The sequence below is a fragment of the Felis catus genome, chromosome E1 (assembly GCF_018350175.1).
Source record: "Felis catus isolate Fca126 chromosome E1, F.catus_Fca126_mat1.0, whole genome shotgun sequence".
Lineage (NCBI taxonomy): Eukaryota > Metazoa > Chordata > Mammalia > Carnivora > Felidae > Felis > Felis catus.
The window spans coordinates 42,261,834-42,288,854 of record NC_058381.1 but is presented as its reverse complement, the minus strand read 5'-3'; the positions used below and the strand labels follow the sequence as shown (position 1 = coordinate 42,288,854).

Sequence of the window (27,021 nt, the reverse complement as noted above, 5' to 3'; positions counted from 1 at the left end):
GATCATGCTCTGAGCTGAAGTCCTACACTTAATGGACTGAGCCACCCCGGTGCCCCAATTTTTTTTTTATGTTTATTTACTTTGAGAGGGAGAGAGAGAATCCCAAGCAGGCTCCAAGCTGTCAGTGCAGAGCTCCATGTGGGGCTCAGTCTCATGAACCGTGAGATCACGACCTGAGCAGAGATCAAGAATCTGATGGCTTAGCTGACTGAGCACCCAGCCACCCCAGCTTAATCTTTTAATACTCATTCATTTCACTCGACAAATATTCATTAAGTCTTTTTGTTGTTGTTCCAGGCACTGTGCTGAGAGGAAATGTAGGGTTTCTGCACTCAAGAAGCTTACAGTTTAGGGGAAGACACGGACACTGAACCAACAATGCCATAAATAGGTGCATATTTGCAAGTTGCTATCAGGGTCAGTTAAAGCATATAGAACAAGGGGAATTAATTTAGCTTAAGAACCAAAGAAGGCCACTTTCAGGAAGTGATATTTTATTGAGTTCTATGGATGAGTAAGAGTTAGCCAGGCAAAGAGAAGAAGGGAGTGGAGCATTCCAGAAATTAAAAAAAAAAAAAAAAAAAAAAATAGCGTATGCAAAGGCCCTGAGGAGCAAGGGGCACACAGTTCAAGAACATAAGAAAAAGCCAGCTAAAGGAAGAAAGGTGAGGTGGGTAGGGACCAGATCATGTAGAAGCTTCTAGGCTGTTTGCTTTTTTCTCCAAGTATGAAGAAAGGGCTGGCTGCAGCAAAATCCCCTGGGGTACTTATAATATTTGTGGTCCCATCCCCACTGAAAAAGGTAATTTGTAGGTACCCCAAAGTTTGGAAACCACTTTTCTGGGCCAGATACAGATTTCAGTGACAAAAATGGAAAGGTTTTAAGCCCTCCCTCTATTAGATGTGTGTTCTGAAGGGGTCACCCTGGCTTTGGAAGAACACTGGGATGGAGGCAGGGAATGGACCTGTCATGGAGGCAGCTAGTATTTCAGGTGAGGTATGATTTGTTTTAGACCAAGGGGTGGGGTGAGAGATGGGTCAGAGTGGACTGATTCCCGAGACACTTTGTAGGAAGAACCTTTATCATTCATTACAGAAACATTTATTTCGGTCATTTACTTTTTCTGATTAAGTAAATCAGATATACAGAAAAACTTCAGCTATACAGAAAAAGATGAAGAAAGCAAAGGTAAATATTTAGGTATATATTATTTTAGGCTTTTTTATATGCATACGTATTCAGACATATGGATCTAGCTTGTCGTGTACAATAATGAAACAGTTCTGTAATGCTGGATCAATGATTTTCTTTTTTTTTCTTTTTAAAAAATTTTTAACGTTTATTTATTATTGAGAGACAGAGAGACAGAGCATGAGCAGGGGAGGGGCAGGGAGGGGAGAAGACACAGAATCGGAAGCAGGCTCCAGGCCCGAGCTGTCAGCACAGAGCCCCACGGGGGGGGGGGGGGGGGGGGGGGAGGGGGGGGAGGCTGGAACTCACAAACCAGGAGATCATGACCCGAGGGGAGGTCAGACGCCCAACCCACTGAGCCACCCAGGCATCCCCGGATCAATCATTTTCAAGAGAACAGTGTATCGTGTGCATCTTTCAGGTCAACATAGACGTGCATAATTTTTAATGTCTGGATGGTATGCTGCTTAGTGGGTGTACGCCAGTTCCCTACTGATGACTAGTTAGGTTGTTTCCAACTTTTCACATTATTATAAAGAACCTTCTTACCTCTGTACTTATTTTTGAACGCAATTCCCATTTCCTCAGAAAAAACTTTTGTTAGTGAAATTACCGGTCATTGACAAACTGTCTAGGTTTAATTACACATACTCATAGAGTGTCCTAAGGGGAGTTGTAGAGGAGCAGGGCATCAAAGTCGGGAACCGGAAGTCTTCCTTTTGAAGGCCTTGAACTGTTACAGCCATACTCTGCCCTTTCTCAGTTTCTCCTTTCCCTGGCAAGGATGCAGTGTGGGCGGTGGGATCTGGCGGATTCGGGACCTGTGCCAGCCCTCCGCCTCCAGCCTAGCCCCCTAGGTGGGGTCTCGGCGGCTCTCCCAGTCCCTAGGAACCCATCTCCAGTTGCCCTCCCCCACCGCGGGAGGACGGGTCAGGGAGAAGCTTAGGCAGGCAACGATTGCACCATCCACGGTTTGAAAAGGAAGTCGAGGGAGCGCAGGGAGGAAAGTCGAGCGTCCCAAAGGCCGGGGCCCAGGAGTCAGACCGGGTCCCCTGCAGCGCTCCTTCCACCCCTTCTCGCAGGGCTCGGATCCCTTGCCTTCCACCCCCTCCCCAGCCCAACCCTTTGCTGGGTGTCGGCCCTTTAAGAACCTATCCCGGTGGCGCTGCTGGCCCCGCCCGGCGGGGAGGGCCGAGAGGGAGGGGAGGAGTTGGTGGTGGCTGAAGCTAGGGTGTTGGGGGGGGGGGGGGGAGGTCTGGGTCTATTTTTAGCTCTGGGTCGGGTCACGTGACGGGAGTGACGTCTCCGAATGTTGTTGTTGGTGGCGGCGGCGAGCGGAGCCGGAGGAGCCGCCGCAAAGATGGAGGAGCCGTCGAGGAGGCGCTGCCGCTGCTGCCGCCGCCGCTGCTGCCGCCGCCGCCCGCGAAGCCGGAGCTCGAGCCGCAGGGGGTGAGCCCGCCGAACCACCCCGGATCCCATCTCCCCCGGGTGCCCGCGACGCGAGGCGGCGCCCCCTCCTCCTGCCGTCGCTGCCCGCGGGCTCCCCGCGCGCGCGCCGAGCTCCGCGCCCCCCTTCCTTCCTCCCGGCTCCCGGTGCCCGGCGGCGCCCCCCGGGAGCATCGCCAGCCCGGGAGCCGGGCCTCGGGGTTATTGCGCGCGCCCCTCCCCGCCACTCCCGTGCAGGGGCGCGTTCCCTGCAGGTGAGGGAGGGGCCCGCCTCCCCGCGACCCGCACCCCCTAATGGCCCGGAGACCAGCCGGGGCTTCCTGATTTGCCCCTTCCCAGGCGGCGCATGTCGCGTTGCAGAGCGATTTGAGCCCTGCACCCGGATTCTATGCAGACCCCTCTACGCTGGACACTCCTTTCTTGGTACTCTGAGGTGAGGGGCGCTGCCCACCCCGCAGCGCTTCCACCCAGACCTAAGAACGCATCCTTGATTTTGTGTCCTTGACTTCCGTGCGTGAGGAGGGGGCCTGTGGGCCCACCTTACTTCTCTCTCCCATTATTCTCACCCCCTCCCCCGTGAGGCGTTATTGCGTTTGTTCCCACCCTCTCCACCGTCTGACACCCTGGGGCCAGAGAGAGATGAAAGCTACCCTCCTTCCTGTCTGGGGTGGATGCCCCCCGTTTTTAATCCTGGATCTGTATCTTATAGAGGCAGGGTCTGCTCTTGCCTTTTAACTTGAGGGAGGCTGCCTCCCTACCCCACCCTTCTCTGGGGCCCTGGGGAAGATGAGAACTGGCTGGGTGATAAGGAATTGATTTGGGAGTCTGGTTGTTGGGGGGAGAAGAGGGGAAGGTGGGGGTGCCTCCTTTGGGGGAAGAGGTGACCATCTGATACCTCCACTGTTGGCCTTCTGAGATGAGGTGTGTCCCCAAAGAGGAAGGGGTAGTAGTAGCTGCAGTTACTTTTGTGGGGGGGGGGTGCTCAAGAGACCCACCACCCTGACAGTGATCACTGTGCTTGTGGGGCCTGGAATTAGTTTTGGCAATTTGGGGTGATGATGGTGATGGTTGGGTTCACCTGAGAAGGGAGGATGATGCCAGATCTGAGGAACAAAAGGAGGCAGGGGATGGGAGATCCAAGAGGCTTGGCCAGAGGGACTCCTGGCCAGACTGCTCTGCAGGACTGGAGCTGGAGACTGGGTCTTGCCCCGGGCCTCTTCAGGTTCCGAGGACTTAGACAGAAAGGATCCTCAGTCCGAGTTCAGGTGCGAGGGCCCCAGAGTCTGTGCTGGCTGTTGAGATGCTGGGCTGGGCTGGGCTGGGCTGGGGCTGGGGCTGGTGGGTGAGCCATGTTGGGGGCTGCCTGCTTCTTCCTTCCAGTCTTCTCTCCTTCCTAAAACACAAAGCTTGGGACATCTTGGTTTGCCCCCTGCCCCTTTTGAATCCTCTCTTTGCTCTGTCTCCCCTTGGACTTAAATGTGGACTCTGTCTTGATAAGGCAGGCGGAGGTCTTTCTGAGTTAGAGGGGTGGGCCCCCAGTATCCCCACTCTGTCCTGTATATGCATGTCAGGGGCCAGAGAGACAGAGACCAGGTGTAAGTTACTTGGGGGGCAAGGCTGGAGGACATGTTAACTCTGTGCCAGCCTTCCCTTCCTCCCCAGTATATCCTCCCCAGTAGCTGGACCTAGTAATGGAGGTGGGGGGCAGCGGTATCACATGCCCCACCCACTCCAAGTAGCAGCAGAGACAAAGGTTTGCTTTCCTTTCCCTAGGGGTGGCATCTTAGCTATGTGTTTAGAAATGGGGCCTGGGGATGGGGGGTGGTGTGGTTTGTGTTTCTGCTTAAGGGGGAGGGGGATCAGCTATAGGAGCTGGGGGGAGTGCAGTCGGTGCCGAAATACCAGCTGCTCTTTAATAATTAATTCTTCCTACTCACATCCCTTTGAGGAGGGATGTCTGGAACACGGCATCAGGCTCAGCCAGCCTGCTAGAGGACGCACTCCTGTTGGGGGGGGGTTGGGGGAGAGACTGCGAGGGGGGGCGGTTCTTGGCATTTTTGGAGCACTGTCGCTTGCTCATGAATGAAAACCTGATGCAGCCCATGAGGGGGCCTATTGTAGTCGACTTTGGCTAATTAAACTTTCTCTGCCTTTCTTCTCCCCTACCCCACCTCACCCCAGCCCCCGCCTCAGCCCTTTCTTGAATGAGGACCCTGTCTGGTAGTGCTGGGGAGGGGGGTATCGGTCTGCCTGAGGTTTTAGGGCAAACAGACCCGGTCTTCTGCCCTCTGCCTCCACCTCCTCCCTCCCTCCCCTCTCATTCCCCCCCCCCCCCTTTTTTTTTCTAGAAATAGCAGCCTCCTCCATCTGGCTTGTGCAGATGCCTGGAGCTGCGTCTGAGCAGACAAACAGAAATGGGCCGATTGCAAAAATGAATTTGTCAGCCTGGTGCCTTTTTTCCTTTCCTGTTCTCTCCCCCTTCCTTTAGTTTGGGGCCTAGAGATCCAAGTCAGCCACCCCTCCTGGCTCTGATAATCCTGGGTTTCTGGTGGCCCAGCTTGGGGGAGGCACAAGGTGGAGGGAGCTCTTGGAGGCTGGGGAAAGTGATCTGCCAGGGCCACAGTCAGCAGGGGTCAAGATCATAGGTCTTTTGTGCCCGTGGGATGGGATGTCTGGGCTTGCAGCTTTCTGATGAGGTCTTTGCAACTGATCTCAGATTCTGGGTAATCTCAGGTTCACAGGGTTTGGTTCAGACAGCTCCACCCGACTGTCTGTGACCTGGGGAGGGGACCCCAGGCTGCAGTGCTCAGGACCTGGGAGAAGGCTGCCTGTTGGTGCTGGAGTCCAGGTTCCAGAGAGGCTGTTGAAGGGACGGACACCTGACTCCCCAGGAATTCTGAGGGAGTTGTTTGAGGGACAGATCCCTGCAGGGCAGCCCTGTGAACTTGTGGCCTTGGGGTCATTACATTGTTCCAAGCCTCCCTTATTTGTCTGCCCTTCTCCTCCCACCCTCTGCCAGAGTTTTTATTACTCATGAATGGGGTGGGGGAGTCTTTGCCTTACCTCCCCTGGTTTAGCCATGAGCTTGTGGGGTGAGGCGGGGCCGGTTTCCCTCATTCCACGCCCTGCCATCCTGGCTGGAGGTGGGAGGTGGGTTTGGATCCTGGAGTGGGACAGAGGTCTCACTACAAGAGAGAGTTGATGGGTTGGAGACTGGGCTCTGGGGGTCTGCCTGCTGATGATGTCATGGAAGCCAGGCTGCTCGCTGGTCAGGCATCAAAGTGTTCTGTTACCCAGAAGTGACACCTCTCTCGGTCCCTCACTGCCCACCGAGACCCTCGTATAACTATAGCCAACAGTGGAGTTTTTGCAGCAGAGGAAGGACCAAAGAGCCAGGTTTTAACCATTCCCCTGTCCTTTTTCCCTTTCATGCCCCACCCCAGACAAGAATCTTTGCCTGTCCGGATCAGGCAGTGAACTCTGCTTTGTTTCCCAGGGAGGCCCCTGTTCACTCAGGAGGAGGCTTGACAGAGGGATGGGGGCGGGGGCGGGGGGGGGGGGGAGGACTCAAAGTTGATCTTAACTTAGGTTTTGTACCATTGAGGTCCTGCCCCTTCTGAGTGTGCCCTGCTATGGAGGTGCCGAGATGGGCTGGGCCACTCGGGCTGCTGGGAATCGTGGGAATTTCTGAACGTGTGTTCCCCAGCCCACGGGAAAGGGTGTGAACAGGACTGGGCGCCAGCCCTGGGGTGGGCACGGGCTGAGCTGCCTGCCCACGCGGGCCCGGCCAGGGCACCAACAGCCCCACCTGCTACATTCCTGAGCTTGGCCTGAGCCCTGTGCAGCCTCTTTTGTCCTTGCCCCACATCTGTGCCTGCTGGGAACAATTCAGCCCCTTTACTCTGCCTCATCCTAACTCCCCATCTGAGTGCACCTTTCTCCAGCTATAGAGTGCAAACCTTGTGGATGAAAGCAAGGGACAGCTGGCTTAGGAAGACTTGAGGTCTTCTGTGTGTGTGTGTGTGTGTGTGTGTGTGTGTGTGTGTGTGTGTGTGTTTCCTGTGTCCGGGCCATGCCTGACTCCCTGGCTGCTGGCTCCAAATGGACCCCTCTCCTGGAATCCTTGATGACAGTGCAGGGCTTACTGAGAATTAATCCTGCCAGGAGGTGGGGCTGTCCAGGGGGGAGAGCTGGTTGCTTGTCCCTGGCTGGGGGAACCAGGTGAGGGCTTAAACATATACCTCCTTTCAGCCTCACTGGATCACTCAGCTACCTAGTTTTCACTGGGTATTGGAAGACCTGCCTTCATTTGGATCAGATGAATGAGATCATGTCTGGGGTGGATCATGGGCTGTTTAGGGATGGGCCCAGGTGGGTGCCTGTGTAGCGTCTGAGGCTTGAAGAGTACCTGTGGGGCTGGAAGGGGGGGGTGGCGAGTTGCTGAAGGAGTGAGGCCAGGTTGGAAAACTCACCGTCCTGTAATGCTGGGCTATCCTCCATTATTGTGTTGGTCTGGGCATACCTGTTATTGGGGTCTTTGGTGCCTTGGTACAAACTGGAAAGAAGGTGTCCCTTATTCTGGGTGGTCTCAGCCTGGCTGACTCATTGCTTGGCAGGCAGAGAACAGGTTGGTCTTCAGACCTCCTTGCACAGGGCACAACCTGTACAACACACGCAAAGCCCTGGGTTTGGGCCCTGGACCCTAGTCCGGGGAGTGCTAGATGTGGGGTGCGTGTGTCTGCTTTTCCAAATCCCTGGAAACAGCACGGGGTATGGGTAGAAGAGGCGGCTGCCCTCTTTCCTGGACCTGTTGTTGAATGGGGGAGACCAAGACAGAAACCCTTCACGATTCCAGAGCCGGGTGACACGAGGATCAGAGAGGAGGGAGAAAGTGACTGCGTTCCGATCCCAGCTCCGGCTTCTGGGGCTGGGGTACCAGTTTCTCCCGTAACTTTTGCCAGAGACTCCAGATCAGCCTGCCTCGCCCCACTGCCGTAGACAGTTCAAAGCCTCCCTGCACTTTTTTCCTTTCGTGTACACCCAGCCCCACATCAGGCCCCCCCGAGCGAACGAGTCTGTAAGGTCTCCCCACCTGGTAGTGGGCACTGTCACCTGAAAAGGAGTTTGGGTGTGGCTTCTGTAGCCATTTCCCTTTCCTCGAGTGCTGGCAGCCTCACCAGTTAGAGAAGAAGCGAGGGTCTGGCTGTTTTTGCTGGTTTCCTCCGGGCCCCTGGGGCAGATGTCCCTCCTTCTCTTCCCCAGGTGTAAACTCACAAGCCCTGAGGTCTCCTTCAACTCTCATTCCTGAGTTGGGGGCCTCTAACCCTGCTCCGTCTCTCCCTAGGGATGCCGTTCTGAGTGCCTGACTGCCTCGCCCCGAAGGATGGCCTCTGATGGGCATTAGAGGCACAGCGGCCCCGGGCTCCTGTCCCGTCCGTCTGTCTGTTTTCGTCTGTCTCTCTTGACATCACCGCAGCTCCACCCCCTCCCGTCCCAGCCCCCAACGCCAGCTTCCTGTGGGCCCAGAGCCGGCATGAACTCTCCCACCGAGTCGGGTAAGAGCTGGGAGGCCAGAGAAGGGCACCCTGGGGTGGTTTTGGCTAAATGAGCTTGTGTGAGTTTCCAGCCAAGGCCAGCTGACCTTTGGGGTCTGAGCTGTAAAGGAACAAGGGGGGGTCAGGAATGGAGAAGCCTTTGGAGAAAAAGACCGAGGCAAACCTGAAGTTATTGACCATGGGGTAGAGCTGGAAATTGATGAGCTGACAGTACAGCCTGGCCCTGGGAGGACATGGGTCCAACTCTGTCCCCATGCTTACCTTCTCAACTAGGGAGCCTCCAGTCCCCCTTCTGCCCTGCCCTGTTTGCCAAGACAGGCAGGCCTGAGAAGGGGACATGTATCCCTGAATGTCTCTGGGCCATCTGAGGATGATACTAGAAGATTTCCTACAGCAGCCGAATGCAGCTTCCTTTTTTGTGGTGGTGTTTCTCCTCCTGGTGGAGAGTTTCTCTGTGTTCCATGTTTTTTTCTTAGTGGAGGTTCGCAGGGCCTTTGGCCTTAGCCTTTGCTGGGATGTGTGGTACCGGGATGGAGGGGCGCAGTGATGCGTTGGTAGAGGAGTCTTGGCTTTCTCCTTTGAGTCTGGGTACCCCCTCTCTTCTTGGGCCCTGGACATGGTGGGTTCCTAATTTGGGGTCTTTGGCCCTGCAATTTCCTAGTCCCCTTTGCTCCTAGGAGGCTGCCTAGCACTGCCAGAAATAGTCTATGGGTGAGTCTCCAGGCAGATTTATGGATGGGTGGGTCTGGGTGTATGCCCATGAGGAAGTGTCCAAGTGGCCCGAGCTGGACCCTCAGGAGTTTCACAGGAGGGTCATGGGTCAGCGTGGTCAGAGTAATAACTACCTTCTTTCCCTGGCTGTCTCCTTCGGCACAGTCTTAGAGGGTCAGAGTCCATCATGTTCCGTTTTACCGCCCCCCCCCCCAGCCCAGCCTGTCCCCCACATCTTTTTCCGTAGGGGTAGAGGGATATTTCCCCATCTTGTAGAGGCAAGAGAACTAGGGCCTAGAGATGAAAACCCATTTGCAGGATGGAAGCAGCATCAGGATCCAAGGCTTCTCCCATCTCATTGCTGATCATTGATTTGCTGGACCTGATGCTTTCTTAAAAAAAATTTTATTTTTATTTTTATTTTGTTTATTTGTTTCTGAGAGAGAGAGAGAGAGAGAGAGAGAGAGAGAGAGAGAGAGAGTGAGCGCACACAAGCGGGGAAGAGGCAGAGAGAGAGAGGGAGACACAGAGTCCAAAGGAGGCTCTAGGCTCTGAGCTGTCAGCACAGAGCCCGATGAGGGGCTTGAACCCATGAATCGTGAGATCATGACCTGAGCCAAGGTTGGGTGCTCAACCTACTGAGCCACCCAGGCACCCCTAAAAAGATGGTTTTTTTAATGTTTATTTTTGAGAGAGAGACATAGTACAAGTGGGAGAGGGGCAGAGAGAGAGGGAGACAGAATCAGAAGCAGGCTCCAGGCTCTGAGCTGTCTGCACAGACCCTGATGCGGGACTCGAACTCACAAACTGTGAGATCATGACCTGAGCCGAAGTCGGATGCTTAACCAGCTGAGCCACCCAGGCACCCTGGACCTTGGCTTTCTGTTGTGGGGACCCGGTGCTGGCGCTCTGTGGCAGAGGTCCTGACCAGGGTCCTGGGGGTTCTGTAGACTCAGGGAAGCTGGCAGCTGGGGGGATTGTTTGGCTTTGCGCCGTTTGTTTTGGTCAAGGTTGTGCCCCTTCCCCTTTCCAACATGACATACTCAGGGCATGGGCCGCTGGCAGAGTAGGGCCCCGGCTGGTGAGGGCTGTACTCCTAAGACTCCCCACATCAGCTTTGCCTGCTGAGCCCCCTCCTGTTTCCCCTTTGGAGCCTCTAGTCTCTGTCTTTGCCTTCATTCAACCTGTGGGGGCTGTGGCGGGAGTTAGACGTGGAGAGGTCTGGGTGACTCCCGTGCTGGGGGAGGCTCTGACTTCCTGCTTCCTCCTCTGAGGCGGGGCTGGCCAAGGGAAGGGAGAGGCCTGGTGGGTTCTCCGCGGTCCCGGGCCCACCTCAGCTGGGCCCTGCTGCGGCATGGTCGCTTGTGCCCTGGTCGCTTGTGCCCAGCGGCAGGGCCCAGCTGCTCTTTTCCTCTGAGCTACTGTGCTGACCTCTCTAGGCGCCACCTGCAGTCACACCGAGCCTGGGTCAAACCCTTGGTCAAGGGAACAGAAACTGCCCGGAGGCATCTGGCTGTGGCTTGGGAAGGACATTTCCCGGCTTTGGGATTTTATTCCCTTACGGCGAAAGGCTAAAAAACATCACCCTTGGCTAGATGCGGTCACTAGGTTGCCTTGCCAGATGCTGGTGGCCCAGGTTCCCCTGGCAGCTGGTTCTGCCAGGGCTGGTAGGAGTGTGGTGGTAGATGGAGGTGTCCACCAGCGCAGGAGGCAGGCAGCCTGGGAGTGGCTGCTGAGCCTGGCCAGGAGGGGCCTCTGGGGCCTGGAGAGCTGGTCTCACCTCCTGGCTGGTTTTTCAGATCCCCCCAGCAGGGGGAGATGCTGTCTTCTCATGTTTGGGAAGGAGTTAGAGGAGGAGGGGGCCAAGAGACTGGGAACCACATTTCAGGACTGCGGAGAGGCCTCAGAGCTGGGGATCGTGGCCCGGAGGCTCTTCCCGTCCAGTTTTCCTGGGGCTCCGGGGCTGCCTCTCCTTGCGGAGGAAGAGCTGCTCTGGGCCGGGGGCGGGGGGTGGGGGGGGATGGCTCGCCTCCACACAGCTCTTCCTTTTTGAGGGGCCCCCGCGTCTCCTGTTCCCAGGGCTCAGAGTGGTATCTGGGCTGGGGCTCCTGGTGCCTGTGCCTGGCACGGGCCTGAAAAGCACGTGCCTTTGGCTCCAGAGAAGTAAAATGAAACTGTAGCTGGGCGGGTGGGTGTCCACTTGGCCTGTGGACACTCTGAAGGGAGCCCCAGAAAGAGCGTGGGGCCCTGGGGCTGGGGACAGAGGTAGGAATGATGAGAATGGGTAGTGCCCGGGACCTGGGTGCCCTGGCCCCAGAGCACCCCTCCCCCTCTCCTGAATCCCCGAAGACTCCCTCCTCTCTCCTTAGGGCACAGAACAGCACTGTTCCTTGGTTCCCTGCACTCTCTCAGGGTGGGAGCTTTCCTCTTTGGCCAGTGCTTGCTGAGTATCCCCAGCGTGCCCAACCCTGAGCTCAGCCTGCGGAGGGGACACAGAAGGAAAATAGAAGATGGTCCATCCCTGCCCTCCTAACAAACGAGTTAGTGGGAGAGAGTCTCCTGGGTGAGGGGCGGCAGGCAGAGGGAGCAGTTTGCTTCTGGGGCTCACCCCTCCTCCCCCGGGGGTAGGAGCTGATTGACTTACCTCTGGGCTGGGCTGAACGCCAGCATTTGACCTGATTTGCCTCTTTTGCCGTCTTGGGAGTACAGGCAGAGGCCATTGATGGGGCCGCCTGCTTCCCTGAGGAGGCCACTCCCTGGTGTCTGGCTTCTCTTCGGGCCAAAGGGGGCTCAAGGAGCAAGGCTTTCTTTATTTTTCTGGAACCGGTCGTTTCTGCTCCCCTCAGTGGGGTTGAAGGACTGACAGAACCTGCCGCCTGTCTGGGCTCAGACAGGCCAGGTTGGAGGAGATGCCCTGGCACCTGGGACCTGGGACCGAGGCCTGCTCTGGTCCCTGCCCCATCCTCTGTGCTGTTGCCCAGAAGGGAGGGCCAGAGTGAGGCCCGCCGTGGGAGCCAGTCTGGATGGCGGCAGGGCCCCAGGAGGAGGCGGCCAGGTTCCTTATCCCCAGCGTGGGAGGGGAGACAAGCTTCATGACAACACCTGCCTGGCCAGCACCTCCCAACACACTCCACACTTTCTCTCCTTCCCTTTCCCAGGAAGGAGGGAGGGAAGGCAGCTGCCCCCTCCGGGTGACCAGAGAAACTGGGGCATGGGTGTGGGGTGGAGCCAGGAACCTCGGCGTCCTGCCTCCCAGCCTCGGGCTCAGGCTCTGCCTCTGACGCCCCCCCCCCCCTTAAGGGGAGGCAGGCACCCAGCCCCAAGAAGGAGAAAGTGGGTCAGTACGGGCGTGGGCCTGGGGTCTGGGAAGTGGACTCTCTACTTAGATGCCCCCTGGCACACCTGTGCTTACTGTAGATTGGGATCTGCTCCGCCCTCCTCTTCCCTGCTTCATCAGTCGAAAGGGACTGAAGGCTCAGATGGGACGGCAGGGTCAACCCTGAGGGGATGTGAAAGCTGCCAAAGTAGGTGTTCACGTTTTTCCGGGACTTGGTTTCAAATGGGAGGCTTCAGCCAGCACCTAGCGTGGAGCCTGGCACACGGCAGCTCTGTCTGATGCCATGGGGCTGACGGGCTCCAGCATGATGGGGGCTCAAAGGGCAGGAGAAAGCTGGAGGGCAGGCAGGCCTGATGTCCCCAGGGCCGCAGGACACCTGGTACCCTCCCTCGATCCAGGGTGCTCCTGAGCCAGCCCTCGGGTTTTCACTGCGCACGAATAAGATTTGCTTTCTTCTCTTAGGTCAGGGCACTACCCCAACCTTTTGTGCCCAGGAAATGGGAGCCTGGAGGAACTCAAGGAGCCAGCAATGGCCTCTTCCCCTCCCCTAGATTTGGAAGGTTAGGAGGCCTGAGGCCGGCCTCTGAGGGAGGGAATGAGATCGTTGTGGTCTGGAGGGGATGGTGCCAGCTGCCAATGGCGTTCACGCACCCTAGGCTTGGTGGGTGCTCTGTGAGGTTTGTGGGATGACACATGGGGGGGGCTGGATGCCTGGAGACAGAGAAATGAACCACGAGGAGAGGGGCTGTAGAGTGGGAAACGTTGAGGGTTGGACATGAGGAAGACCTTATTGCATCACCTGAATCTCAGAAGGAGAAAAGACACTTGTCTTGTCTCACCCCAGGCCTCGTCTCCAGCTCCCCTGGAGGATTCTGGGAAGTGCGTTGAGGATTGTCTGGTTGTCTGACGCTTTGCTTCCCACTTCGTGCTGTTACAGGAAGTCCTAACAGTGCTGGGAACTGCCCCGAGCCCCAGGCTCTGGCCACCTCTGGTTGCCCAGTCTCCTGGGTGCTTGTGTCTTTCCTATGCAAGGAGTTCTCTTTCCTTAGGTTTCTGGCTGCTCCAGGTTCTGGGGGCTCTGCTTTTGAGGATCTCCTCTCCTCCAGAACAGGGCTCCCCGACCATATTCTCCTGTGCCTGGGGCAGGCAGAGAGAGCCAGGACAGGGCTAGCCAGCCCTTCTGGTTGCTCCCAGCGTGGGTGGGTGGAGTCCTGAGCTGGGAGGGGCTCCTGCCCCTGGCTCTCTGGGCTGCCTTGAGTCTGCTGCCCATCCCCTCAGTGAGGGGACTTTGGGTCTTTGCTTCCCTTCCTCTTTAGAGAGTCTGGTTGGCCAGGATGAGGTTGGGGCAGGAGGTGGTCAATGAGGTCCCCAGACCCACCCTGAGATGTCTGCCAACGCCAGACCCCTGCGGGGAGCGCTGCCGCATCACCATTTTTTTTAGAGTCTGCCTTGGCGGAGAAGCTGAAGCTCCAGATCTTTGTTCGGGTCTTTGTTTCCCGCCCTCCACCCCAGTGTCCGTCTTATTGTGTGAGATCAGCTCGTCTAGCGCCTGGGAAAGCCCATTTCTGCCACCTCCCTGTCTATATGGTCCCCCACCTGAGGGCAGGAGGCCCCTCTGCTGTCATCCCTGCTTGGCAGAAGCTGGCTAGAATACCGGGCTGCAGGAGCCACGGCTACCATGTCCTTGGTTGGCCAGCTCCTTCAGGGCTCCTGACAGGAGGGTGAGGTCATCCAGTCCAGGGAGAGGACAGGTGTCCCTGGCTCCGTGCCTGGAGTTGGGGGCAAGGAGGGGCCAGGAGGGGGCTCCAAAATAGCAACCGTGACATCAGGAAGGGGGAGGGGGACCGAGACCCAGGAATAACCAGGCTATTAAAAGGCTCCAGTGAGGGGGCGCCTGGGTGGCGCAGTCGGTTAAGCGTCCGACTTCAGCCAGGTCACGATCTCGCAGTCCGTGAGTTCGAGCCCCGCGTCAGGCTCTGGGCTGATGGCTCAGAGCCTGGAGCCTGTTTCCCATTCTGTGTCTCCCTCTTTCTCTGCCCCTCCCCCGTTCATGCTCTGTCTCTCTCTGTCCTAAAAATAAATAAACGTTGAAAAAAAAAAAAATTTAAAAAAAAAAAAAAAAAAGGCTCCAGTGAGGTCAGGGGGCCAAGTGGGATCTCTGTACCAGTGGGAGGTATAACCCGAGGAGAAGGGACGAGCCAGCAGTGAGCAGGGTAGGCGGGTGTCACAGGTCCTCGTGTGCACTAGCCCTAGGTCCCAGTAAGGCCCCAGGAGCATGGGCTGCTGTGCCAGGCCTGGAGCCGGTCAGGAAGGGCTGGGTCCTGGCAGCCTCTGGAGTCTTCTTAGAGGGGCTCTGTCCTCACGTGTCTTCCTCCCTGGGTACTGGGGGTCATCGTACCTGTGAATGGAAACCCTGGGGCAGCTTCATGTGTTCCTTTGTGTAGGAGGCAGTGGGCTGTGGTGGTTAGCACTCAGACTGGAGCCTCAGACATCCCGGCCTTACCATTTAAGCAGCTGTATGACCTAGAGTGAGTGACTTCATCTCTGCCTCAGTTTCCCCATCTGCACCTATCTCCTGAGGTCATCGTGCAGAGTAAACGAGGTGATGTATGTGCTGCCGTTAGCATCGCACCTGGTACATAGCCAGGGAGGAGCTCCGTGTGCCCAGAGTGGGCAGGTGCCCCCGCCCCCCCCCCCGCCCCCCCCCACCCGCTCCCTTCCATGGATGCCGCAAGGCCTATCGAGGAACTCTCCCTGCCCCCTGGAAGGAAGTGGAGCAGCCCATGGAGGCGACACCCCTAGTGGGTAGGAGGGAGCTGCCATTTAGCTGCTGCTCAGGGGTCTCCCTGCTGGTTGAGGGGGTGGGGAGGCACCTTCCAGCTCCGAGGGAGGGCGGAAGTTAAATCAACTCCCATCTGGCTGTTAGAAGGACTCCAGGGAAGATGTGAGGTTAGGCCAGGTGGCCCTGTCTGCCACCCTCTCCCAGACCCTTCTGGTTTCTTTACCTGCTCTGATGGCGAGAGGGAACATAGAGATGGAATCTGGCTTTTTGGTCTCCAGCCCCTCGCCTGCCAAGAATAGTGCCAGAGCGGCTCCTGAACACATGGGTCCTCTGGCCTGTGCCCTTCTCCAGCTCAGCCTCTGGCCACCCGGTTCTGTGGCCTTGGCCCTGAGTGCAGGCCCTCCCCTGTTCCCATCCCCCTGCCTGGCGCTTCCTCCTGGGGTGGAACGCGCCTCCCCCCCCCCCCCCCCATGGGGCCTCCGCCAGGCCCGGGCTCCTGGCAGCCGGCCGGCGGCTCCCTGAGCATGCTCCACCTATTTATAGACAGGGCCCTCCCCCAACTGCTATTTCAGTCTCCTGCCAGCTGCCGGCGGCTCATTCGGGAAGGAGGAGCAGGGAGCCAGGCCCAGAGCTGTCACCCAGGGCTGGGAGGGAACACAGAGAGCCCGCCTGCCTGCTGAGCTCCCCTTCCTGTCCCCTGAGCGCCCAGCCATACCCCGGCTCCTGGGAGCTGGGGAAAGGCCAGTGGTCCCATGCCCCTCTAGAGGAGAACCGGGCCTGTAGCTCCAGAGCCTCCTGGCTCCTCCTGCCGCCAGGAGTGCCCGGGCCGGATGAGGCACCTCCCCACAGCACGGGTCCCAGCAGCAGTGGCCTAGGGGAGCCCCTGAGCAGTGAGGGCCCCGCCCGACCACCTTCCCTCTGGCCGCCTCCCGCCTCTGGCGGCCCCCTCCCTGGCATGCTGCTGGTGCCCAAGGCTCAGGGGCTCGTGGAGATGCTGCAGACCATCTATGAGACGGAATCCTGTTTCTCAGCAGATGGGATGTCAGGCCGGGAACCATCCTTGGAAATCCTGCCTCGGACCCCTCTACACGGCATCCCTGTGGCAGGTAAGTGCTTTGCTGTCCCCGCCTGCCCTCTGCCATTGGGCATCCTTGTCCCTGGGGCTGAGCACCTGGCTCCAAGCATCGCCCAGATGGGGTCCTGCTTAGATGTTTTTGGAGGGCTTTGTTGAGAATGTGTGGTCAGGGGAGCCGTGCTCACTGAAGTCGGCTCCCCTGCCCTCCCTGGCCCAAACCTGCCTTCCCGCCGTGCCCTCCAGCTGCACTCTGCTGCATTCTGGAGTCTCTTTGGCCTCCGGCAGGGTGGCAGGGTCGGCGTAAGCTGCTGGGGGCTGTGGAGTACTGGAGGATCCTGGCCTAGTTGGCACTGTGGTCAGAGGGGAGGAAGTGGGTCAGTGACCTGCCTCCCAGCGGCCTGCTCCCCAGGTCTGGACAGGGGCATGAGCCATAGCTGAGTGTTCACGAGAGTAAAGGCCACCCCAGCTCCTGTGACTGAGTTCTTGGGGGCAGTGACTTCTGCAAGTCCCCAGTCAGGAGTTCCCCAGATGCGAGGCAGTTGTGGTAGGGTTGGGTAGAGGCTGGCAGCTTTGGGGTGTCGGGGGTCTTGACTTCCTTAGCTCCCCATCTCTCCTTCCGTCTGGCCTTGATTTCATCCCATCTCATGACGGCGAAGGCGTGTCACTCTGATTCTTATGGGCTTGAGGACCCCCTAGGACTGCCACTTTATCAGCAGGGACATTTTTGGCTCTTGCCGGGGGGTGGGGTCCCCCAGAGCTGGGCCACTCCCTCCCTCCCTCTCAGGAACCTGTTGGCAGCATGAGGCCTTTCTGGCACAGCCTTCCCACCAGGCCGGCACCACAAGATGCTTCTTCTAGGGAGGGGCCTGCTGGCCCCATGCCCGCTTGGCCCCTCCTGGCAGTGCCTTGGTGCTTGGGTGTGGGTGTCTGTGTGCATATGTATCAGGAGTCTTTGCCTTTGGATAGGTGGGTGTGGGTCCCAGGCTTTGAATTGGAAGGTGGGAGCTGTGTGCCTCCGTGGGTACCTGTGATTTGGCTCTAAGCTGTCCAAGGATGAGGTTGCAGCTGAACTAGGATACGTGAGAGGATGAATGTTTTGGGAAGTTTTGGAAGATCTTTGGGATAAGGCCTGCCATCTGCCTGGGCAGTGATGCCCGCAGTGTTTCCTAGGGAAGGGGCATAACCCTGGGAACCAGCCCTGCAGGGTGCCCACGCAGGCCCCTGGGTTGGGGGCATGACCCTGGGGGCTGGCCGTGCAGAGGACCTACACTGGGAGGGAGTAGGAACACAGGAGCGCTCTACCCCTGGTCTGGTTGAGCCGGCGGCTCTAACTGAAGACCCGGCCTGAAGCCCCTGGGAGTCGAGCTGGTCTCTTGGAGAGCAGAGGACTGACTGTGTAGAGCATTGCTTGCAGGCAGATGCCATATCGGTCCACCCATCCTGCCCTTCTCCCGCTGTCCCTTGCTTCCCAGCAGCAGCTGGCGGTTGGCCTGAAGTTTCCTCCTCAGCATGTTCTCTTACCTTCTTTCAAGTTAGACCTCAGAATCCTTGCGGGCTGGAACCCTGCTACTCTTATCCCTTCCCTGAGCCTCCTGTCCTTGCATAGACCCCCCCACCCCCTGCCAGCATCTCTCTCTAGATCCCTGTGCCCCCGCCACACGCGCACTGCCTAGCCTTCTGATCGGTGGTGTGGTCCATGCTGGCAGGAGGGAGGTGTGAGTCACCTCAGCGGCTCGGGGAGAGGGCTAAGAATGTTCCCCCTGCGCAGCTCTGATGCTGTGTCTGTGACGCGGCTGGGGACAGATATAGGCCTGGAGCTCGGCTGCCTTGTTTTTTTTTTTTTTTTGGACTCTGGAATGTAAATAGATGTTTCAAATAGAAACGCTTTAACCTTTGGGTTAAAAAAAATCCACCCCGGATAAACACGGCCATGAGGGCCCAGGCAGCCTGGTGTTCCCCCACCCCCACCCCCTCCCGCCTCCTCTCCCCATCTCTTGATCAGTCTCCAGACAGGATGCAAAAGCCTGTGGCTAAAAAAGCAGGTGTCCAGGGACGCTTCTTGGGCAGTGTGTGTCGCCAGGCCTCCCCAGCCCGACGGATTGGGGAAGAGGACTTTCCGGGGTGGCTGTCTACCCTGGACTCTGCCTACTCCAGTGGCAAATCTTGGGAACCCTATTTTAGGGCTATCCTTCGCTCCGTGGGCTGTCTTGTTCCCCGTCACTTAGCACAGTGCCTGGCACATGGGTGAATGAATGTTGCTTGAAGGGCTGGTGTCCAGAGCTGATGTCAGGATTCCTGGGTTCTATTCTGGGGCTTGGCCCTCTGGGTGAGTAGACAGATACGGTGAGTTGCCCCCATGGGAGAGCCAGAGCCTTGGCAGGGGGTGCTCCCGGGGGATGCAGGGCACTCTTTGCTGTTGCTGCTTGATGAGGGGCACAGATTGCAGCTGCCAATGGTGCCATCAGAGGTCTTCCTTGATGGGCGCGGTCTCTGCCAGGCCCCTCTACAACAGCCCAGCCCACAGTGGGCACTCCCCTCACTCAGGCCTGGTTGCAGCTTGGGGAGCCTCGGAGCTTGCACCCCTGTGTGGGATTCCCAAAGATGCGGTTCTGGGGGATCCCCCGTCACCCTTCTGTGGGCTCTGGATTCCCCTGTGGCCTGGACTGGCCAGAGCTGATGCTTGGGCATCGTGCCGGATTTTCTGAGCAGGCATGGAAGAGGAATCTCCTTTACCCAGTGAGGGAGGGTGTGAATCCTGCCTGTGCCAGGAAGGGATGCTCTGAATGCTGGGAAGTGCCATGGGGTTGGGGTTTGGTATTGGGGTTTCCCCTGGATATTCTTATTCACGTTCTTCAGGCCATTCCCAGCTTAGCTGGGTGTGTGGGTGTGTAGGTGTAGGGATGCGGGGAAGGTAGGAAGGGCGAGGCTCAGGTGGGAAGGGAACTAATATTATAATGCACTAAGTGACAAGAGTATCAGGTGCTTTCCTTACCTCGTCTCTTTTAGGAAGATATTATTAGCCATGTTGTACGATTGAGAAAGATCAGAGAGGTTAAGGAACTCGCCCAAGGTCACAGAGTAAGTGACAGCTGGGATTCAGATTCAGGTCTCTGTGAAGGGCTGCGGCCAACCCACACAAGCGTTCCTTTGTGCACCTTTTTTAGAGGGGGCCCTTCTTCCAGGTGGATGCATCTTCATGCCAGGGCACGTGGCTTAGCAATTGGAGCGTGGGCTAGATTTCAGCCCCAACTTGCCCCTTTAAGTTGGTTGCTCTTTGTATACACAGCGTGTATACACAACCTGCCTTTGTGCCTCTCCAGTTTGTGCTCCTGGAGAGTAGAGACCAGTCTGGCTTTGGGGGGACTTCTGAGGTTTCTGAGAGGAGACTTTGTTCTCTATGAGTAGTGGGGAGCCACTTGGTCAGCTCTCTCCCTCCCTGCAGGGATTTCAGGAGAGAGGCGGGCTCAGGAACAAAGTTGAACACTCCATCGCCTTCAGACAGCCTCCCCTCCCCCGCCCCCCCCCCGCCCCCCCCCCCGCCCCTCCGACTTCATCACCTCTTCTTGTTTTTGAGACCCTCAGCTGTCCCTTCCCTGCTGCACAGCTGCCAGACAGGAAATCAGATTAACTGTGTCCACACACACAGCTGTAACAGCTGTCAGGTTCGCAGCCGGACCGGGGACACGGTGAGAAAAAGTAGTTCTCCAACTTTCAGTCGTATCCAAAATACCAAGGGAATATATTAAAATGCAGAGCTCCAAGGCTTCGCCCCTGCCCTCCCCCACTGAAGGGTTTGGATTCTGTGGGGCAACCCGGGAACCAGGATTTGGGACGCATGTCAAATGGTTCTGATGTGTGTAGACCCGGCCTACGCTTGGAATAAGGGCTGTGTGGACAGGAATCATGTGGACGGGGTCGTGGGGCCCGGCAGCCTGCCTGTGGATGTCACCAGCCTCCCCGGAAGGCCTCAGTGGGCTCTGGGACTCCTCGGAGAAGGGTTGACCGCACCGGGAGGAAGGCTGTGGCCCCGGTCATAGTCAAACACAGCCCCTGGCCGCCTGGCGGTCTGCGGAGGGGGGATGTCTTGAGACGCTGGGCAGCAGGTGTGTGAACCCCAGCTGGGGTGGAGGATTATGGCAAGTGGCCAGGTGGGCAGGGCACCCCGCTGGATGCTCAGGGCTGCGTTGTACTTGCGGTGGGTGGGGGGGTGGGTGGAGGCAGAGCTCCTGCCCTGGGGCCCCTGCTGTCCACCCCAGGTGTGGAGTGAGCAGTCCCAGCGACAGCTGCAGGCTTTGCGATTAATGCGCCTTTTAACTGCTTCTCGCTTGGTGCCCCAGCGTTTCCTGGAAATGGTGGGGCTGGGAGAAGTGAGTCTGTTTCTCTTCCAGATAGCCATCTGAGATGAGCGAGTAACTCTCTCTTCACCAGTGAGAGATGCTCATGCCTTGCACCAGGACTCTCTGCACCCCCTAGGCTTAAGGTCCATCAGAGGCCCGGTCTGCCTCAAGATTTCTGGGGGTTCCAACCACTCAGCCCCCTTCTCACTGGTGCTCCTGGACTCTGGTGTTCTGGAGGCCAACGGGGTGCCCCGTCTAGATCCCTGCATCCTTAATGCAAAGTTTGGCTCCTCGCCCCATCTCTCATTAAGTGCAGGAACAGCCCTCAAGGTTTCTCCTGTTTGTTTGTTTGTTTGTTTGTTTGTTTTTTCTTCTTTTTTAGTGGGAGGCAGATGGAGAGCCGGAAGACCTGAGCTAAGCCTTAGCTCCCCTGCCTCCCTTCCAGATGATGTTGGACAGATCTCTTTGATCTGTGGCCTCACTGTCCTCTGTCACTTTGGGAAGTTGAGTTGCTGATCTGCAAGCCCTTCCTGCACTGATATTCTGAGAGTCTCTGAAGTCAATTGCACGTTGCTTCTGCCTTTCCAGAAGAGGGGCCCAGGAAGATGTGGGATGGTACTGGGGAGACAGTTGGAGCCTGCAGTGGAGTGAGGTTAGATACCAGAGAAGGCTTTCTGACTGCTTGGAGTCGGGACCCCCAGAGCAGGGATCCAAACCTTTGCTCCTCTGTGCTAAGCAATGCTTTTGAGGGACCAGAGGGATGCCACGGCCGTGGGCTGAGCCGCAGAGGACAGAGCGGCCCTTCTTGGAGGTAGCAAAGCAGCAGAAACAGCCTGGATGTGCTGTGGTTGGGAGGAGGCCGTTCCCAGGATTCCTTCTCTGGCGCTGGGATCTCTCGCCGCTGGCCGGTCCAGTTCACGTTGTGCCCCACAGGCAGGGCTTTGATCGGGACAGGACCACAGAGTGACCTTGCAGCAGGCTGAAATGAGAGAGCTGAGGCCTCGCTCTGGCGGAGGTCTGAGCTTGGCGTAGCGCTAAGTATTTTGTATCATGCACTTTAGAAACATTCTGAGAAGTGGTCCCGAAATCTTCACCTAGACTGCCAGAGGGGTCAAGGATAGAAACGGATACCAGGAGCCATTAGTAACAGCCCTGACTAGCATCTCCTGAGATCTTCCCCGGCACAGCGCCAAGCTCCCCGGCGTGTCCTCCCCTGAGCCTAAGCGCTCTGGGAGGAAGGTACTAGTCTTACTCCCATTTCACAGATGCCCGCACGGAGCACAGAGAAGGTGCTCGGTGCCTTGCCCTGGGAAGTGGCGGAGCCTGACTTGAACCCTGGCATTCTCTTGCTCCAGAGCCCTGGCTCTTAACCATTATGTGATGTGTCTGCTTGCGTTACATGAGGAGCTGTGACGATTGCTAGGTGAGAGTCTTCCCCAGCTCGCACATGTGGAAATACCGTCTGAATTGTGGTAGAACCTGTTGAGCCTAAATTGGCCTCACTAGTCACGTAAGAGCACAGAAATAGATCATGGGAAACCGTCCTTGGTGGGGAGGAGTCATCGGCATCACGGGGAGGAGTGTGAAAGGCTGTTCCCTGCCTCCTTCCCAAAGGCCGAGGAAAGGACAAACCCCTTTTCCCATTCTCCGGAGGGACAGAACGAGGTCATTAGCCATTTAAGGAAGCTGCTGACTGCCCCGCGTGGCGAGGGAGCTCCTGAGGGTACGGGGTGCTGGTGGAAGGTGCCGCCCGCACGTTGCTCTCCAGTGGGGCCAGTTATCCAGGCTGGCTGGTGTGGAGGGCCCGGGATGCCCTGCATTGGAGCCAGGCTGTTTAGGTTAGTGTTCAGAGGGTGTGATTCCCTGCTACTTAGCCGGTGGAATCTTCTACACAGCGGCCTAAGAGGTTTGTGCAAAAGAGGGGGCCGAAACAAATGATCTCAAAGGCCTTTTTCCCCCCTTCCCCTCTTTTGATAGGGTAGCTCCTTAGATCCAGGGTGTATCTGCAGAGGCCTCATTCTTTTTTTTTTTTTTTTTTTTTTTTGGGTCCTGTTTGTCCCAAACAGCTCAGCGCACCCCTCTCTCACACTCTGTGTACCCTGGGTCTCTACCTTCTCCCCTAGCCTTCTGTGGCTGGTGGCTCCTGGGAGCAGGGTCTTTTTAGAGCCCAGCATTAAGCTTTTTAGGTCTGTTGGACGGGTCCACTCGCTGTGCTGGCCCCTTCCATCTACATCTTCTCCAGGGGGAATGAAAGGTGCCATCTATCTGCTGCCAGGGTTTGGGTGACAGGTATTCTGGAGTTGGTGATTTCTCCATTTGAGGGCTTGGAGCCGGGGCATGGCTTGCAGTATGCTCAGAGCAGGAGGACAGCTTGGCCGTGCCCTGGAGCAACCCGATTTGTTTTTCGTTTTGAACCCTTGTTCCCAAAGTACCGCGAAAACCTGCTCCTCCTGTCCCAGAGCTCCTGCCCGCTCGGGGGCAGTGTCCCTCTTTGTCTGGACACTCCTTTTGGTCTAAGGCTGTGCTGGTGGCCGTCCCAGAAGTTGTCCCGTCAGCACCTGTACTATCTCCCCCTGAGGAGCCAGGCTATCTCTGCTTGCGCCGCCCGAACCATCTGCCGTGGGAGCCCCAACTGGGCTGCTGGGGTTCACGGAGAGGTGGGAGGCCCAGATGGATGGGAGAGAAGTATCATCGTTAAGATTTCGCCACTGCCCAGGTGTGCCTGTGAGCTAGGCAGGGTGGCCCCTTCTGAGCCAGCGCCTGGTATGCGTGGGGCCACTCTGATGGCTAGAAATACGCAGCCCTGCCCACTCACCTACCTGGGCTGGGGCTTCTCCACGGAGGCAGTGTGAGTCAGTCTTGCAGAAGGCCGAGGACAGGATGGTATTGCCACTTTTTCCTAAGGCCACCACTCCCAGGCAGAGGGGGCAGAGTCCTTCAGGAGTAGAGTATGGAGCAGGGTAGACCTGGACCCTTCTAGCTTCCCTCTGTAGGAGAGATTACTGTGTGGGCTGTCTGGCTTCCACTCTGTTCTCTATAGCTCTCTGTCAGAAGGAGGCATGGGGGCTGGGGGAAGGACCCAGGGCCTTGCCCTCCCAACTGATCCCTCTCCTGGCCTTTCAGGGGGCTCTTTGCTAGCCAGAGTTCCCAGCCTTTCCTCTTAGGGAATATTCCACCCCACGCCCCTCTCTTCCGTTTCCAACGTCCTCCCACTTTCTTGGTCCACCAGGAGGCGGTCGAGAGCCTTCTCCTATCTTGACACACCCATTTCTCCTGCCAGGTGCTTGGTTCTAATGGCAGCCACTGCCACCTGCTCTGCTCATGCCAAGCTGGCAGGGGCACAAATCCTCTAGGGGGTGCAAGGCCAGCCGGGCTCTAGGTTTTGTGCCCAGCAGACTTCATCCAGGAGGTTCTGTGCCTCCCCCACATCCTTTCCCTGACTCCAGCTGCCCAGCCGTCACCCCTTCCATCATAGATGGAGCCAGGTTATGACCCGGCAGAGCCCTCCCTGGGGTGCTGCATTTTGTCGAGGCCCTCCCAGGGCCTGCAGGTTAACATTCTCTAGTTGGCTGTGCTTCCTGCTTGCATGGAAACAAGGCTGTTCCCAGAGCCCGTTGGCCGTCCTGCCACCCGCATACCAATGGGGCTGTGGCTCCCACTGCATTGGGGCCTAGCATCTCTGCTGTGGTGGCGGCTGCATGGGAGCCCTGGTGGGAGATTCCCCTTGCCTGAGCCCGTGCCCTCTCTGCAGGGCTCCTGCAAGGGAAGCCAGCACTGCTGGCTGTAGTTCCATCCCTAGCAGGGTTATCTGCTGGGAGCCAGGAGTGCTTGGACCCCTGCCCTTCCCTGGGCGGGCAGGCTGGCAGGCATCCGGCTCCTGCAGCCCCAGCAGCCCCAGCACCGCCGGGAGCAGCAGGTTGAAGCCTGTCCTCCTCTTGGCTGAGTGGTCAGAGTGCCACGGGCCAAGCCAGCCTCACTGAGGAATAATAACTCTCCAGCCGGCTTGGGGCTTTGTTGAGCACTTCTAGCACTGGGGAGACCTGAGGCTGGCTGCTGATTCCTTGCTGTCACCCTGCTTTGCACCCTGGGTGGGGTCGGCCACCTCCAGAAAAGCCCTTTGCAGGGCCTTTCCGAGGGCGCTTCCTCCCGGGGCTGGGGCAGGACGTGGGTTGGGAGGGAAAGTGAGCGAGTGTGTGTGTGTCTGTGTATGGAACCCCACCCTCCTGGCCACATCTGGCCACTCCTGCACATGTGGCTCTGGCCTCGTGGCCACAGAGTCGTCAGTGTGGCTGGCGGGCAAACCGCAGAGGAATGTGCCTAGCAGTGCTGGGCGGAGAAGGGGCTGGTGGGGACCGAGATACTCTGCTCAGGCTTTACCGTCCCATCCCCACCTCCACTGGGTCCCAGGGGCCATATTCAGGCATAAGGGTGGTAGCGGGGCCTTAGCCTTCAGCAGGCTTTGCCCCTGCCTGGGTGACACTCATTCAGTATGGGTTCCCTGGAGAGATCCAGGCCCATGAATTGCACAGGGTCTAGAAGCCTCTCTTAGCTCAGCCCTTAGTCCTCTCCCAGCTCCCTCTCCACTCCCGATGAGGATTGATGATGGGGGCTTGGGCAGACCCCTGCTTACGAGGGGAGGAGACACTGGTAGCCACCAAGATGTTGGGGTCCTTCCTTCTCCAGGCCCTTCCTTGCCACAGGAAGGTCTTCCCAGCTCCCTGTGGCCTCCCTGGGCTGGAGTGAGGAAAGTGAGGGCTTTCTTTGGAGAATGAAATGGAAAAGAAACAAGGTGGGTCGGCCCTGCCTCTCTCACTTCCTCCTTCCTAGGCAGTGGGTAGCCTGCCTTCCCCTTCCTGCTGGAGGCTCTGTGGAGTGTGGGTTGGGCTTGGGGCTCCCTGCTGGTGTGGTGTTTGCCCAGTTGCCCTGGCAACCACGGGGCAGTGGTGGGGAGTGACATTCAGTGACCAGAGGACAGTGTACAGGGATCAAGAGGTCGAGACCCATGCTTCCCATAAGCCCCTTGGAACATTTGCCTCTCCCTGGGGCCCCCTCAGCCCATTGCCCACATGGGGGCCTGGACCCGAAGTCTTGAGACCCAGCAGATCGCTCCACCCCTTTCCCCTCCCCAGCGGGTTCTCCCTGAGACCAGAGTTCTGAGATCTCTGCCTGAGCTCCAGCCTCCGCCCCCCTTGCCATTACCCTTCTTCCTGTCTGATTCCCTTTCCTTTCCTGTCTCCTCCTCCCACCTCCTCCCTGCGCCTGCCCGCCCATTCTCTCATTCCCCCTCCCCCCAGGCACAGCTGCTGTTTGGCTCACTCTATATATAGCGGCATTTTCGGGGTAATTACAATAAAACTGTTGAAAGGAGATAATCCAGCAAAGGAAGCAGAGTCTGACTCCCAGCCCCCTCCTGTCCCTGGTTTGGTGCAGCCCTGCACCCCCTTTCCCTGAGTCCTCCTGCTCCAACCCCCCCCCATTCTTACAGCCTCTCCCTTGGGCCCCATCTTCCCTAGCTGGGTGTGGGGCAGAGAAAAGGGGAAAGGGTATGGGTGTCCTGAGGTCCCCACAGGCTTCTCCTGGGTTTCCCTAGGGCCCTGGCTGCCAGCCCCATCAGTTCTAGAACCAGCCTCTGTGCTTCAGTTTCTTTAGGTTTCTTGGCAGGGAATGTGTGATGCTGAGAGGTGGGGAGGAGGCATGGGAAGGATAGTGGTTAGAAGCAGAGGGTTTGGATTCACATTCTGGTTCTTTGATCACCTGGCTGTGTGTGTTTGGTCATGTACTTAAACCTTTTTTTCTTTCGGGGCACCCGGGTGGCTCAGTTGGTTGAGCGGCCAACTTAGGCTCAGGTCACGATTTCACAGTTTGTGAGTTCGGGCTTCGCGTCAGGCTCTGTGCTGACAGCTCCAAGCCTGGAGCCTGCTTCGGATTCTGTGTCTCCCTCTCTCTCTGACCCTTCCCTGCTCACGCTCTGTGTCTCTCTGTCTCTCTCTCTCTCTCAAAAATAAACAAATATTAAAAAAAAATTTAAAAACCACAACAACCTATTTCTTTCTCTTTTTAAGTTTATTTATTTATTTTGGGGGGTGGGGAGACAGAGACAGAGAGAGAATCCCAAGCAGGTTCCACACTCAGCGTGGAGCCCGAGTCAGGGCTTGATCTCACGAACGGCGGGATCACGATCTGAGCCGAAATCAAGGGTCAGACGCTTAACCTAACCGACTGAGCCACCCAGGTGTCCCTGTACTCGAACCTTTCTAAAGCCCGGCTTTCTCGTTAGGAAGGTAACTCATGTAAGATGCCCAGTGGTGTTAACAATACAAGACAATGTATTACGCGTTGAGCACTCACAATCTTCCAGGTGGCGTGCTTCACGCTTTTGCGTATTTTCTTATTGAAGTTCATGGCTTGGACCTCAATTAAGGAAGAACACTGATTCTGTGGAGCAGAGGGCTTTGACTGCCTCCACCCCCCACCCCGCCTGCCATCTATTCTCTTGGGTCTAGTGGGCCTGCCGGGGAGCTTTCTGGGCCCCCAGCACGGCTGCCACGGCCTAGTAGCGGTAGGATCGGGCTCACTGACGCCTGTC

The 27,021-nt window shown here is 57.5% G+C and overlaps 1 protein-coding gene and 1 long non-coding RNA gene across 5 annotated transcripts in view; one reads left to right on the top strand and one right to left on the bottom strand.

Annotated features, from left to right (window-relative positions):
• Positions 1 to 2,491: 2,491 nt before the first annotated feature.
• HDAC5 (histone deacetylase 5) overlaps positions 2,492 to 27,021 on the top strand; it is a 38,862-nt gene continuing 14,332 nt past the window's right edge. Inside the window, exons 1-4 of one of the 4 annotated variants that reach the window (XM_023244462.2) lie at positions 2,492 to 2,641; positions 7,983 to 8,193; positions 14,686 to 14,843; positions 16,058 to 16,129. In XM_023244462.2, coding sequence (XP_023100230.1) covers positions 16,063 to 16,129 — 67 coding nt within the window. In that variant the 5' untranslated portion in view covers positions 2,492 to 2,641; positions 7,983 to 8,193; positions 14,686 to 14,843; positions 16,058 to 16,062. Of the gene's footprint in view, positions 2,642 to 7,982; positions 8,194 to 14,685; positions 14,844 to 16,054; positions 16,130 to 27,021 lie in introns of all 4 variants that reach the window. The other 3 variants (XM_023244461.2, XM_023244460.2, XM_023244463.2) reach the window with 3 other exon arrangements.
• On the bottom strand, positions 19,814 to 23,588 carry LOC123382071. The gene is made up of 2 exons (XR_006589843.1): positions 23,255 to 23,588; positions 19,814 to 21,534 (listed from the first exon to the last, which is right to left on the bottom strand). It is a non-coding gene; the product is annotated as an uncharacterized LOC123382071 (long non-coding RNA).